At 42.4% G+C, this 14,171-nt stretch overlaps 2 protein-coding genes across 13 annotated transcripts in view; one reads left to right on the top strand and one right to left on the bottom strand.

Annotated features, from left to right (window-relative positions):
* EVL (Enah/Vasp-like) overlaps positions 1-4,210 on the top strand; it is a 142,642-nt gene extending 138,432 nt beyond the window's left edge. For 6 of the 9 annotated variants that reach the window (XM_064423384.1, XM_064423385.1, XM_064423378.1 and 3 more), the window contains 3 exons: positions 2,090-2,156; positions 2,534-2,591; positions 3,607-4,210. In XM_064423384.1, coding sequence (XP_064279454.1) covers positions 2,090-2,156; positions 2,534-2,591; positions 3,607-3,644 — 163 coding nt within the window. In that variant the 3' untranslated portion in view covers positions 3,645-4,210. The remainder of the gene's footprint in view (positions 1-2,089; positions 2,157-2,533; positions 2,592-3,606) is intronic. The other 3 variants (XM_064423380.1, XM_064423382.1, XM_064423386.1) reach the window with 1 other exon arrangement.
* A 2,985-nt stretch (positions 4,211-7,195) lies between these two features.
* DEGS2 (delta 4-desaturase, sphingolipid 2) overlaps positions 7,196-14,171 on the bottom strand; it is a 30,261-nt gene continuing 23,285 nt past the window's right edge. For 2 of the 4 annotated variants that reach the window (XM_064423390.1, XM_064423388.1), the window contains exon 3: positions 7,196-9,477. In XM_064423390.1, the coding sequence (XP_064279460.1) occupies positions 9,334-9,477 (144 nt within the window). In that variant the 3' untranslated portion in view covers positions 7,196-9,333. Of the gene's footprint in view, positions 9,478-12,652; positions 13,150-14,171 lie in introns of those variants that run through there. The other 2 variants (XR_010364222.1, XM_064423391.1) reach the window with 1 other exon arrangement.

Here is a 14,171-nt window from a genome sequence, read left to right as displayed (position 1 = left end):
AGTGTTCGTCTTCTGCCGCATCTTTTACTCATTCGCTTGCAATCTGCTTCGTCTGTCCCTGCACCAAGTGTGAAGGTGTCATGTCAGAGCTTTGTTCCCTGGAAGCAGCCCCCTGCTCACTTGGCCATTACAGATGTTAATCACGCTGGCACCAGCACTTAAACCATTCATGTGTGTGTGAATCAAAGGCACGGGTCTGGCAGTGCTGTGCCATGTGGAAATCACATTTTGGACCATCTTGCTACAGCAGGTTCATGGTGACCCTGCCAATAGGTGAAGCTTTCAGTGCTCAACCTCTGCAGAAATTAAAAATCAAAAGCAGAAATGATCTGAAGAGCTTGCAGCTGGGATAAGGAAGTTATTATTCTACCCATGCAACCAGAGTGGGTGCATAAGAAAGGAGAGTGAAACTTGGTAATAGAATCAAGATGTAAAAAAGCCCCACCACAGACAGATCTTTCAGACACGTGGGGTACAGAAACCAGCAGGTGTCAGAAGCCAAGAAACCTAACAGTTTGAATAGCCAAGCTTCAGGATGAGCACCCGTGTTTTTAATCACAAAGTTTGATGTTGGACAGCTAGAGAGGCTTGCTTCCCGTGCTGGTCCAGGACCACCTGGTGTTACTGACACTGAAATGGATGGAAAAGCTGAATAAGGAGGTAGAACACAGGCTTACAAATGTTTAGTATTTACTGCAAAGAGATGTCACTTATTTTACATTGTTAGATATACAACAGTGCTGATAGTCTGGAGAGAGCTAAGTTGCCAATGGCAACTATCTGCACATACTTGCTGCTTTGTTTAAAATGCTGTAACATGTTCTGCCCAAACATTCAGAGGGATGCATCAGTGTTACTATAGCAAAATATAGTTTTGCCAGCTCTCCTAAAACCAGTGAAACATGCTGATTCTAGGAAATACATGAGCTTCAAATAAATAGAAAAAGACCATTCTTCCTCCTTGGAAATGGGAATGGAACATGGGCTATTTAAAGCAGCCATCACATTTCAGTAGCTATCTTTTATAATGGCATTGCATCCCAGGAGGAGGAGTTCAGTGGGAAAAAATGGTTTCCAAATTTAGCACCTGGAGTAGTGCTCAGTAGTAGTAGTGCTTGCTTGGAAGGCTTCTGTGGGGGAAGCAGGGCAGGTTTCTAACGCTCTTTGTGGTGACCTGTTTCCATTCCTGATCAGTTTGATGGCATTTGGATCTTTCTTAACTCTGTTAGCTGTGAGGTGGTAGGACACATGTCAAGATTTCCCCAGGAAGGGTTGCAAGACCAAGCAACCCTCAGGAGTAGCAGCATCTCCACCAGCCCCCAGTTTGGGCTTAAAGATGATGGCAAAATATTTGAAACCTTTGTTAGCCATACATTTTTAAAATGTTTTAGAGTTACTGATTAAAAGAGAAAAGCAATTGGCTTCTAGTTCCTTAATTTATTTTATCAGATGTCATCATGGCTCAGCCCACTGACTAATACCATGCAGAAAGACTGATAACACTTGGGTGCACTAGCCATTAAGGCCAGACTGGTTTTGTTTCTGAGTCAATAAAAATATGACTGTGATACATAGCACTATCAACAAGCCACACTTGACTCATTGAAGTCTTCCAAGGAAACGATTAGTGGGTTATTATTTTCCCAATAATATTTTTCTAAGCTGTAACCTACTATTACTTCAGCACCCAGTGAAAGTCTAGATTGCCAGGACAGGGCTGCTCTACAGAGAAGGGGCTGTGAGAGAAAACCACACATGTAGCTTGCAAATTGCAAATGCTGTAATAAAACATAGTGTTCAACAGGCTTTATCTCCTCAGCATTTTCTGATCTGAAATCAGTGAGATTCCCAACACCAAAAAAAAAAAAAATTCACAGCATCTTTGAGTCAGGTTGTGCATACAGGAGCAGTGCTGCTCTCTGGCTGCCAAATATTCCTGAGCAGCACAACAGGGAACCTCCTGTCCAGCCCTTGAACACAGGTGCTTCTGCTGTGCGGTCGATTTCATCCACACCATCAGGTGGGTGCAGCTTAGCGCACATTGCAGGAAACTGACTGATTTTTTTATGCTTTTCTTCCATTTCTCAAGGATGAAGCCAGTGAGCAGCAGCAATGATGTGGCTATGGATGCCTTAGATTTTGATCGAATGAAACAGGTGAGTGAAAATGTCCTTGGCACTTTTAGAGGTTTGGCAAGCTACCCATTTTCCCCCATGCATGCGCTGTACAAGCAAAATGGCTGTTCAGTCTTCTGATTTCCTCTATAACTAGGTGCCTAGGGAAGGGCTAGCTGGTGAGCAGCAAGAGAGCACAATCTCACTGCTATTTCATCATTTTGTCTGCACAGAAATGTGCAAGTAAATATGCCAGCATCCTCTGCATCCGTGCCTGGGAGTGCAGACGTAGCTGTTAGCAGTGCTAGGCTCTGACCAGCAATGGAGGTGGGGGACAAGCACAACCATGTTAAACTTGCATTTTCTTCCACCCGTTAGAAGGAAATTCTGAGCAGCTGACTTGTGTTTTGTCTCATCAGGAAATATTGGAGGAAGTTGTAAGAGAGTTACACAAAGTGAAAGAGGAGATAATTGATGGTAAGAAAGAGAAAAATTATTATTTTTCTCATCTTTATGACTAATTTTCCATAGATAAGATGATAGGAACTGCAGAGAGTTCCCTGGTGTTTTCAGACTTCTGTGAACAGCTCTGATTTATACTCACATTTGAAGAACAAGCATCTACCTTATCTGAGCTAACACTGCACTTACATCCTTTATTATGCTGTTGATGAGCATTTTTGCCACCAGCCTATGAGAAATTTGCTGGCTGGTGTTTCTCACAGGTGGGAGGGTGAGAAAGGGCCTGCCTGTAGCCCATGGCACATCAATTTATCACAATCAGCAAGCGTGAAATCACTTGTAACTTGCTGGCCACACGGGTCCAGGATGAGGAGGGGACAAAGGAAGCTAATTGGAAATCCTTCCCAAAATCTTCTGTAGGTTTCCTATGCTTGAAGAGTTATTTCAGACCTTCACTCAATTACAGCTTTCCAAATAGCCCCATATTGTTATAATACATTGAAAAGTACAGCAGCTGTACCGACTGCTCTGCAGTTTACAACTGAGGGTATTTTTCAGGGCCATTGTTGAAATGCACGGCAAAATTCCCATCTGAAGGCCACATTAGGGCATAGGAAGATGCACATCCACACCCCATCTTAGATTCGCAGGGAAAGGGAAAAAGAGGAGACTGTAAAACAGCTAAAATCCATTCCCTGTGCCCTTGCCCTAGATGTGTGTGCTCACAAACCTCCGAGGCAGTTTGCAGTTGGAGAGACCCTTGTCCATACGCTACTGTCCCAGCAGCTTGGCCCTCAGAGCCTCCCTAGTTCATTCCAGTGCAAAACGAGGCATTCACATACACCACAGATGCAACTTCTCACAGTAGTACTGCAGTTTGCAAGCCAGCAGCTGACTGCTTACCCTTACTCATCCTTTTACCCTCCACTCATCCTTTTAGCAGCGTGTACTTTCTGCAGCCTCTGCACTTAGCAATTTCCACCCCACTGGATGTACCAGTATGCACTAACTCTCTGGTTTGGTTTTCCAGCCATACGGCAGGAGTTGAGTAGAATCAGTACAACATAATGATTGCAAAGCATTTGGACGGTACTAAGAATGCTAGGAAGATTGGATCATTTCTAAGTGTACCAAGGTCATGCAAGATGGTGAGAGAGGACACCGGCACTGTCTTTGTTCTTACACCCTTTTTATTAGCAGACTCAGCACACTTTGAAGCTTGCTGCTGCCTTGGATTCGCTTCATTTTACAAGTCTTAATCTAAAGATTATTAAATTTTAAATTTCTGGATTTTTTAGATTTCATCTGACACTGCACATTGGATTTGTCAGCCTTTTTTGTATTTTGTATTGCTTATTTAAATGTATTACCTTTCTTTTTAGTAGTAGATAAGAACACACGTGAACCATTTGCTTTTGATAGATGACTTCAAAGTAATTTTACTAGTAGTCTGCAATGTAAATGAAGATCCTTTGCCAACAGAAATGTATTGAGGCATCACCAGAAGAAAGAGACATGTTTAGTTGTCAGCCAACAAGTTCTTTGTCTCAGAGTTATCACAATATTAAAAAATGGTACGTCAGTGCATCACAGTATCTGTGTTCATATTGGTAATAAACTGTTTATTGTCCACACGGCCCTGCCTTTCTTTGTTTCATTTGTCCCTTCAGTTCCTGTGTCACTTGGTGGTAAGAGGAAGGTGACTGAGACTCATTCAGTCAGGGTGGCAGCTCTGCCTCCTGCACTGCAGAGCACGAGGAGAGAGCTGGAGTGCCTTGTGGCTGGTGCAATGCAGCAGCCCTGCCTTCTCTCACGGGCACATGTGGCCTCACCTGCCCAGCCCTCTCACAGGCTGCCCGAGCACCACGTCCTGCAGTCAGCCTGCCACAACCTCAGCAATGTTTTGCCAAAGAGAGCGAAGGACAGTGGCTTAAATCTCTTCTCAGGCCACCACTGTCTGTCCCACCACATCTCCTGCTGTCACTGAAAAATACACAGGTCCCATCATTTGCACTAGTGCAGATTTGCAGGAATGAAAGGGAGGTGTTTATGCAGAAAAGGTATTAGGTGGATGCAAACTGAAATCCCAGGCACAGCACTGCTGACTAGGGACTTAAGGAGAGTCATTTGTTAATGGTGTGCAGGTCTTGAGCTTTACTGGTACAGGACACTGAACACTTAACAGTGCATAGCCAGTCATATCATCCATAAAATTGTTTCCTTTACAGCCATTCTTCCCACCAGAGTGATGCCTTGTCAAGGCTGACCTAGAACAGAGGCTAAACAGAGTTAAAGAATAAAGGAGGTATTTATTAAAAGGCCTCAATGGATACACCTTGGGCAGTACAAGAGCCCAACCAGGGCTACACCCAAGATGAACCCAAAATGGTTCCAAAAATGGATGACTGGCCACAAGGTCTCTCACTTTTATAAGTTCTGGTCCATTTGCATATTGGAGTTAATTGTCCAATTATAGTTTTAGGTTATGAAGTCCCATCCTTCTCACTTTTCTCTCTTCATTCCGCTGTTGTTTATGCCCTTGGGCCTGAAATTTGGATTGGTTGTCCTTGATCCCCAGCTAGAGAAGGAATTGTTTTGTCTCCCTACTCTATGAAGAGAACTTGCTATTCCTTAATATGAAGCTCTGTACTAAAGCAGTACAGAACCTGAAAAATATAAAAGCTAAAACCTGAGGCATCAAGAGCAATCTTGGGAATCTCAGTTTGACTTAGTCTGGTTCAAGCATTGCATGGCAGTCTCCTTGGTACCATCTTCTAGTAACCTTGTCCAAAAGCCAAGGGATTGGAGTTCCACTATTGAAATCTGTCAAGTATTTTCCAAGTTTCCTTCATTTCTTCAGGCTTCCATAAAGATTTTATTTTAAGAGCCAGGCCCTGAGGATTGATTTTGGGATCAGAGCCTGATGCAGCAGCTCAGGAGAGCCTGTGATTGTCCCCTTGCTGGTGGAGCAGGCAGGAGGGACAGCCAGCCTGCTGCAGGAGACCCAGCAGAGGAGGCAGCATGGGTCCTGTTTGGCAGTCAGCTGTAAAATGTTACCCGTTTTGTTTTGGGGTGTTCTTCAGCACTCTTCAAAGCAACCCAAATGCCTTTTACAAATGAGTGTTTTTCACAGTCTGGGCATACTGTAGATTAAGTATGGGAGAAATGGGAGAAATCTGAGTTTAATGCAACAGTGAGCTCCAGACTGAGACTGATGTTTGTTAGCTGTTTAATGCCAGCTGAAGGCAAGAGAGAGGTTAAAGAGCAAGATAAAGATTTCCACATGGGAACTAAAGCAAGCAGACACTGATGTGCACCACATTGCAACAATCCCAGGACCAAAAGAAGGAGCCATCCCAGTAGGAACAACCCAGACAAACATCAGTAACAGCAAAGATTAGAATGCTCTGTTGCATTCTAATCTCTTACAGTAGCTCATGCATTTCCTCATTATAAACCCATTTAATGGCATACCTGATAATGGCAAGTACTGTTCAAAACTGCTGCTTTTCAAGATCACATCTGTTTTGTGAAACTATCCTGTAATCCTACTTAAGGTTCTGGAGGTTGGTGCTTGGCATGGTTCATGTTTTTCCTTGGAATGTGGCATTCTGCCTAAGGTCAGTAATAACCATATTGTACAGCCTGGGTATGGCATGCCCCCGGGTTAACATCAGCCACATGCTGTAAATGGGATTTTCTTTCTTTCTTCAATTACATTTGCAGGTCTCATATAATTACAACATAATAAGCTGAAGTTTGCACAGGGACACTTTATAGTGAGAGCAAAGTGTGTGGGGAAGAAGGTGAAGCTTGGCAGGGGAGCAGTCCTGGCATCACTAGCACTGTGCCAGTTCCCAGCCTTCAGCTCCAGTGACAGGGATGTGCAAGGTGGCTTATTTCCAGTAGTGGCACTACCCAAGGATTCTCTCCTCCCAGAGAGTAATTCAATTTGCCAGCTGTCTCTGCAGAAAAGGGTGTCCTTTCATACTGGGCTTGTTGAGCCACTGCAACAGGCCATAGGCATCTTACATAGCAGAAATCTCAGGAGACATCACTCTCCAGTCCTTCCTCTCATACAGCTATTTGCCAGAGCCTTAGTGTGCCCAAACAATGCAGGAAATCTGTATCAAGTTTTAAGGAAAGGGAATAAAACTATACATAGCTCTAACACACTTTTAACCCAGACCCATATGCCCTGTGGTTATGAAAAACCCCCTTCTGCCAACATTACTGGCAAAGAAAAGTGTCTGTGGAGAGAACAGGATCACAGCCTTCTCCAGCAGCACCCCACACACTGGAACTCGGCTCACATTGCTCATCTGCAGGCACTGCAGGCTTCCAGCCAGTTCCTGCTGAGATGGACAGTGCTGAGCAGGAGGAATGTGGGGCTGCCCAGGCTGAGCAAGTTGGGACCATGATGGAAATACTGATGGGAGGCAGGTGAAGAAGCAGCTGACAATTTTGGTTGGCTCATTTACACCACAGCCTCTGTGTCAGGCTAGGTTAGTAGTCCACAGCAGGTGGGTGACCAGATCGTGAAACAGCTGAGTAAGCATGACTTACAATAACCTTACAGCATAAGGTCACTCATCAAAAGGATAAGGACAATAGTCATATTGAGGAAGATAGCATAATCTTTATTGTGGTTTTTATATTAACTTATTAAGTTGGACAAGAGAGTTGAGGAACAACTGCTAAAGACACAGGAAATTGAATATGTGATCAGAGTGCCAGCAAATCTGAAGTAAATTAATAAAAAAACTGAAATTCCCTGACATGAGCACTGATACAAAGATAATGGAAGTTCCCACACCAGCACCTCTTCCTTTGGGAGAAAAGCAGCTTTAATAATTCAGATATAATGTCTTAAGTATGTTCATCACTGAGGAATCAGTAAAGGCTGAAGTGCTGGAAGAAGCCTCATTCTTGCTCTTTTTATCCAAAAGCACAAAACAGTATTGGTGAACAAACTGGTGCTCAGCCCCTGTATAAAAAAGGATCTTGATCTGCTGAGCAAGCCTGGGTATTTATTTACCCAACTGCCAAAATCACATGTGTGAGAAAAATGGAGAATGGGGAAATGAAGGAGGAACCCAAATGGCTGCAGGTTAGCTCACCTGCCTAGTGAACAGACAGACTGGCTCACTGGATCTAGTGCTGTTGAAGGAAGGAACAAAATCATGTTTAGTGAGGAAATCAGGCTTCCCAGGTCTAATACTCTGAGGGACCAATGAGGCTGCACAGTAACTTTTTCTTTGTTACAGCCATGGATTTCCAGAAGAAAAAACCTAAACTGTTAGAGGGCTACAGAGCAATTATATATAAATATATAATTTCTCTCTTTTAACCACTTTGTAAGGATGGAAATATTTTGCCAGCTTTCATGTTAGAGGGAATTTACTAGATGGCATCTGAATTCCTGACTCCCAAGATATTGTGCTGCTTGGAAAAAGGCTATGTTGATTAAGGTTTTTGATGATATAGAAATATTGAGGATAGCCAGAAGTTTATAACAGGAGAGGACAGGCAGTAAGATTTTAGTATGCCAGTGGGTAGAAATGAGAGATGAAGGTTAATGTCAATAGCACCAAGAGATACAGAGAGAGAAACAACCCCATCTCCATGTTCCAGGTACATCCCCTTAACACCATCAGTGGCAATTTTACATAGCTGGAGTATCATGTGCTTCCCAAACGACAAGTTGTGCCCCTTAAATGACAAAAGAAAAAAAACTGCCATTATTCTGAAAGCAGTTAGGAAAAAATACCACCATGAAGATGAAGACATCTCCATGTCTTCACTGACACATACTCCTAACTCCCATGTACAATACAGAGGAGACCAAGAAAGGTGACCAGGAATGCTAATAGTTTTGGCAAGGAAAAATTAAAACTAGAACCTGTCCTTTCTCCAGAGGACTTACAGTGGGGAAAAAAGGTGAGACACATGAAGTTATGAATACTGTTGAAGATGTGAGTGAGAAAGGACCACCCAGTTCCTCAAAGGCACATCCATGCTGATGATCAGGAAGTAGGTGGAAGACTAAAAAAAGGATTTTTCCTTGCCACAGTTCAGATCTGTCAGTTAACAATAGTATTATATCCTAAGAATGGAAATTCATTCAAAAAAGGTTTAGACAAAGCTCTGGAATAAAGATCAAACAGCAACTACTGAAATAATGTTACAGACGTACAAAAATATAAACATATTCCATTGCATATATAAAATTTCTGCTATTAGCAATTATCAGAAGATATTAATTAGACAAGACATTGAGCTGAAAGCACCCTTGTGTTCTCCAGAGAGTATCATTTACTTCTGCATGCCAGCCTTCCCTGCTTCCACAGTCCTGTGCACACAGAGCATCTACTTCCAATCTGGCACCAAGAGAAACCAGTCTTGAGCTATGCACACACATGCTCACACATAACACACAACAAACATTCCTCTCACAGATAAAGCTAAAACTTAGGCTTAGGCACATGTGTCCCAGAAAGTTAATTCTAAGCCTAGACTAAATGTTCACCTAATCATATTTCACTCTAATCTAGGTTCTGAGGGCTGCATATACAAATATCCTTTATTAAAAAGCATCAGTTGTCTAAAATTGCTCCATTTTCACACCCATCCTCTTGGCATAAGCAGCATGCACCAACTTTAATTCAGTACACACAAAGATCCTTCTATTTCTGCAGAAAACTGAAGTCATGGGAATGAACAAACACACACCACTGAAGCAGGAAGAGCTACCCCGTTAGCTTTCCTTTGCCAGCTTGCACAGTCTCTTAACCCTTGAATAAGGACCAAGAGTGTCATCAAAAACAAAGTCCCACAGAACTCGAATCCAGGACTGGTGATGTGGGAGGTTATCATAATATTCTGCTGCAATCTTCTTCACCTGGAAGAAGAAGAGAGAGAATGAGCTGCACAGAGTCAGGTGTGTTTCAACCTTCACATTTGGATCTGATAGCACAGCCATTACCTGAAGTTACTTGTTATTGCGTGTGAGCTTCTGAAGTTCAGCCAAATGAGATGTGCTTAAATGTATTAGATACTTCTTAACAGATTTCTGATGTAAGTCTTGCCTTACAGTGTCATAATTTGAAAGGCGATGGATTGCTGCCTTCAGTCAGAACTATTTTGTCTCATTTCAGAGGTGGTGGGATCTCCACAATGATGAGATACTTTATCCACTTTATCAATTGCCAAGACTCCAGCACACTATATTTAAAGCCCTGTTTGCCACTTGTAATATTCTTCTGTTGAGGGTTCTGGGTAAGAGAGGATTAACAACTGAGAAAATGACAGACACAGCCTTGCCTACGCTTTGTTTTCTACCCTGCATTCTGCTACCATGCTAACTCACAAGAGAAGAGTTCTTCCAGCAGGCAAAGAAAATCGCAGGGGTGGTCTGTTCTCCTCAGTCTGATATTAAAAATACTGTGAGATTCATTATTAGGTCACAAGTCTAGTAAAATTTCATCCCTGCTACAATTCCCAAAGTCTTAAGACTGTTGCCATCAGAGAAGCATTGTGCATCATTGGGGTGGGAGTTAGGAACCAGAGGACAAAGAGGTTTCAAAGCTGGCAGGTTCGGGGGACTGAGGATTCCCAAGTTATCTGTTATTATTCCTCCTCCAGCTAGATGCTTTGCTTTTTGAACACATTTATGCAGCAGCAGAATCTGTTAACTATAGTACACTTGCACATAACTGCTTGGGCATGATTTTATTGCAGCTCCACCTCCTAGACAAACAAAGCTCTAGAATAGAGTAGTTTGTCTTGCTAGACAACATGACTTCTCTATTTAAAACCCCACAGAATTTTAAAGCCAGCTACACTGAGCACATTGCAGACTTCCAGTGAAGAGAGAAAGGGTTTCACAGAAATCTTCATGCAGGAAGAGGGTCTCATCACCACCCGAGGTATAATGGGGCAACCTTAGCACAGCATTTGACTGCTTGTGAAAAGGTAAGAAATCCAGTGAAAGTTAAATTATAAACTAGTATGGCTCCCTGCTAATTACCCCATTAATTCAGCTTCCTAGCAGACACTTCTCTGTGAAGTAGGTTGGATAATGTACAAGAGTCATTAAGATCTTTTACCTCTGTACCTCTGTCCCTTACACACTCCTTGTGCTCCTGGCATGGTAGTGCTGTGCTGGAGATGGAAGATTCAGTTCAGGTTTGACTGTATTCTGTCTTTCACTGAATACCTCCAAGTTCATAATCATTTTCTCTATCCTGCTTTAAAGCATTGGTTTGTACTTCAAAGTAGCTAATTTTCAATGGTTAATTTTCAATGATATTCAGACAATATCAGGATTTCTCCTTAGAGATATTTGTTAATAGTCATTAACAAAGAAGAAAGGAAGAGAGGTGATTTCCAGCTTTCCAAGATCTCTGGAGATGCAGATTTGGTTCTCTGCTCCTTCTGTAACCCCAGTCAGAAATAATTTAATCTAGGTAGTGTATCCTCCCTTTTGCCAGCTGGGTAATTGAAATAACCGGAGGATGAGAGGGAGGACTATTTCCACAGTAAGCTCCCTTGAATGAAGGTTACTCATGAGGCCTGATGCAAACACAAACGGGGGGCTCAAACACCCAGCTTCAAAACCTTCACTCTAGATATGACATGGTCATTTCCTAGCACACAACTGCCTAGACCTTCCCTCCATTTTAGAATTTCTTCCTGAATTCTGCCTTTCAACTGTAGTTCAGCCCTCATCTACACTACTCAAGTTCATGTGGCAAGTCTACCATTCCCCTCTTCCCCAGAGCCCCATCTATTTCTTGCCCTCTGAACCAAACCACATTTTCCTAAGTAGTTACATTATCCTGCAGAGCACTTGACCATGTTATATTCTGACCACTACAAGAGCTTCAGGAAGTTTTCCTATATTGCCCCTTGCACATGGAAGTAGATGGCTGGAGATTCACAGAAACCAATTCAGCTCCTAGGAGAAATCTCTCAGGCTGTGTCCTCTGGCTCCAAAGGAAAAGTAGTAGTGACAAAGGAGCTAAAAACAGCCCAGAGAAGAGGCCAATAAACAGCCTGCCTATGTTCAGCCCAATAGCTTTTGCAAGCAATAGCTTTTGCAACCTTTTTTGCTTTTCCAGCATTTTGTGCAGGAAGGCAGGCACCACTTGCACCACTGCAAGGTCGCTGGGCAGGTCAACTGTATCAGATGCACAGAAAATATGGAGAGGGGAAGGTGACACTGCAATAAGGAACAGAGGAAAGAGAAAATTTAATGAATGCAGTTAGAGGGGGGACTTCTGAAAGATTTTTCTATGGAATCCCAAGAAATGTCTTTAAGTATCTGGAGGGTGCGTGTCAAAAGAATGGATCCAGGCTCTTCTCAGGGCTACCAAGCAATAGGATAAGGTGCAACAGGCAGAAACTGATGCACAGGAAGTTCCACCCAAACATGAGTAAGAACTTCTTTACTGTGCAGTCACTGAGCACAGGAAGAGGCTGCCCAGAGAGGGTGCAGAGTCTCCCTCACCAGGGATATCCAAGAACCATCTGGACACAATCCTGTGCCAACTGCTCCAGAATAACCCTGTTTGAGCAGAGAGGCTGAACCTCACCCATTCTGAGATTCTGTTATCATGGAAGGATAACAAAAGATTGCAAAGTCTGCAGGATCATTACTAGGAACTTGGCACATGGTATATTGAGGCTTTTCTTCAAGTAGGTCAAGGTGGCAGGGCAAGAAATGACGTCTTTTGGACTGAAACTTTTGTTCTGCTTCTGTGGTTGTAGAGCACAGTGACAGAACCCTACTCATACTCTTTGTATCTGATAGGTACAAAAGCTAAATGCAGCCTAGTATTTCAGCAGGGCTGTTACACACTCTTTGTCCTGGGGCTATACAGAAACTAGAGATCCTTACGACACAAAGCTGCAAAATTACATTTAGAATGCTCAAAGGTTTATTACTAGAAGTTCCCTCTATGGTCCCACATCCCCACCACAGGATGGTGGGCACTGGAACTAGCCCTCCTGGCCACCATAGGGTTAATGAAATATGCAATTCAAAACCAGCACATCTACCATGTTTTCCAGTCTTGTCTGTCTAATAAATCTGGTTTCATACCATGTCTTTTCCTTTTCCCACAAGCTTAATGAGTAACTAGTTTGCCCCTGGTAACGCTGCTGCTTTTATTGCAGCTTCTAATAGAGTTCCTCCTTCTTCTCCAACCTCCTCTCTCCATAAGTATACTCTGTCCTTCAGACAATGAAGAATGGATCTCTTTACTCATTTGGTAAACAATGCAATATTTTATAGTTGTAAGACTTCATTCAAAGACAAATCTATTCTTAAGTCTACAGGGGTTTTTCTTAGAGCAGGGCCTTCATTGCAAAGTTAAATTTCATGGTCTCTTGTGTAATCTCTCATTATACTAGTGGGACAAGTTCTTACTGCACACCCATGTCATTCATCTTTAATATCCATAAGCTTATGAGCACAGCCTAATTCTTCCTCTTTCAAATCTGTCACAGTCCTAGGGTAAAGGTCTTTCCAGTGGCAAACACATTACTCAGAATGTTCTGAATGACACACCTGTAACAAAGGAAAATGCTGAATTTACTTTCCTGATAAGCAAGCTGAAAAGCTAGTTACTTTTCAAGATTAAGATCCAGTTATTCTCAAATCTTATTTCTCTCCTGATCTCAATCATGCAGGATAGATCTTTAAAAAAGAGATCTTTACTCCATTTCTATTTGCCAATAATTAAAAATAAAAATAGTCTCACTGAGAGATCATCCATATTACACAATGCAGCTATTAGAAGTTCAAGCGTCTGAGACTAAATCTAAAAAAAAAAAGATCTTTGCTAAATGAAGAATTTGCCAGGAGGTTAAGCAAAGTAGAGCAAGGTGAGGTTTCTTACTTTCTATGAAGTTCAAAGTTAATCAGAGAGGATCTGTTTCCTTATCTCTTTTCATCAGAGGAGCAGAGATTTTTTTCTCATTTTGCACAAAAGAGTAACCAATTTGTTTTAATGGTCAAAGAATTTTCTATGGGAACTGCTTTGCTAAAGAAAATAGAAATTTTTAAAATAGAATTCTTTTTAATAGAACTTCCATTTGTAATTGATCTCTTGTCAGACTCCAAGTCTTCCATATAGTTCTGTCAGGCAACAGTGATTGACAAGCCTGCTCTCCTCCACCAGCAGGGCAAGTCTCAGTTGACAAAGAGCAAAACACACATGAACACATGGCCATGAAATTCAGCTAATAACTCCATCCTCTTTATGCAGGAGGGCAGACACTACAGCTGCTGCACTGCCTGAAGGAATTAGGCTGAACTATTTGTGGTGTGGGTGGAGAAGAGCTTTTCAGGTCTCAGTCAAGGCTGGAGCAACAGTCCCAGCAAGTTCAATTAGTCACTCACCTCCCTTGTGCAGGATACTGAGCTAACCTCCTTCTCTCCTATTTTCATTTTGGTAACCTAAGTATCTGAGCCCATCTAACAAGTTTGAACATTTGAAACTAAAGCCAAGCACATGCACTTCCCCGCTGAGCTATCAGGTGTATCAGTGATGGGAGTGCCTCACAGGAGAGCTTCATATCCAAGTGAGG

Source organism: Passer domesticus, chromosome 6 (genome assembly GCF_036417665.1).
Source record: "Passer domesticus isolate bPasDom1 chromosome 6, bPasDom1.hap1, whole genome shotgun sequence".
NCBI classification, from domain to species: domain Eukaryota; kingdom Metazoa; phylum Chordata; class Aves; order Passeriformes; family Passeridae; genus Passer; species Passer domesticus.
This window is presented reverse-complemented; position numbering and strand designations above follow the sequence as displayed.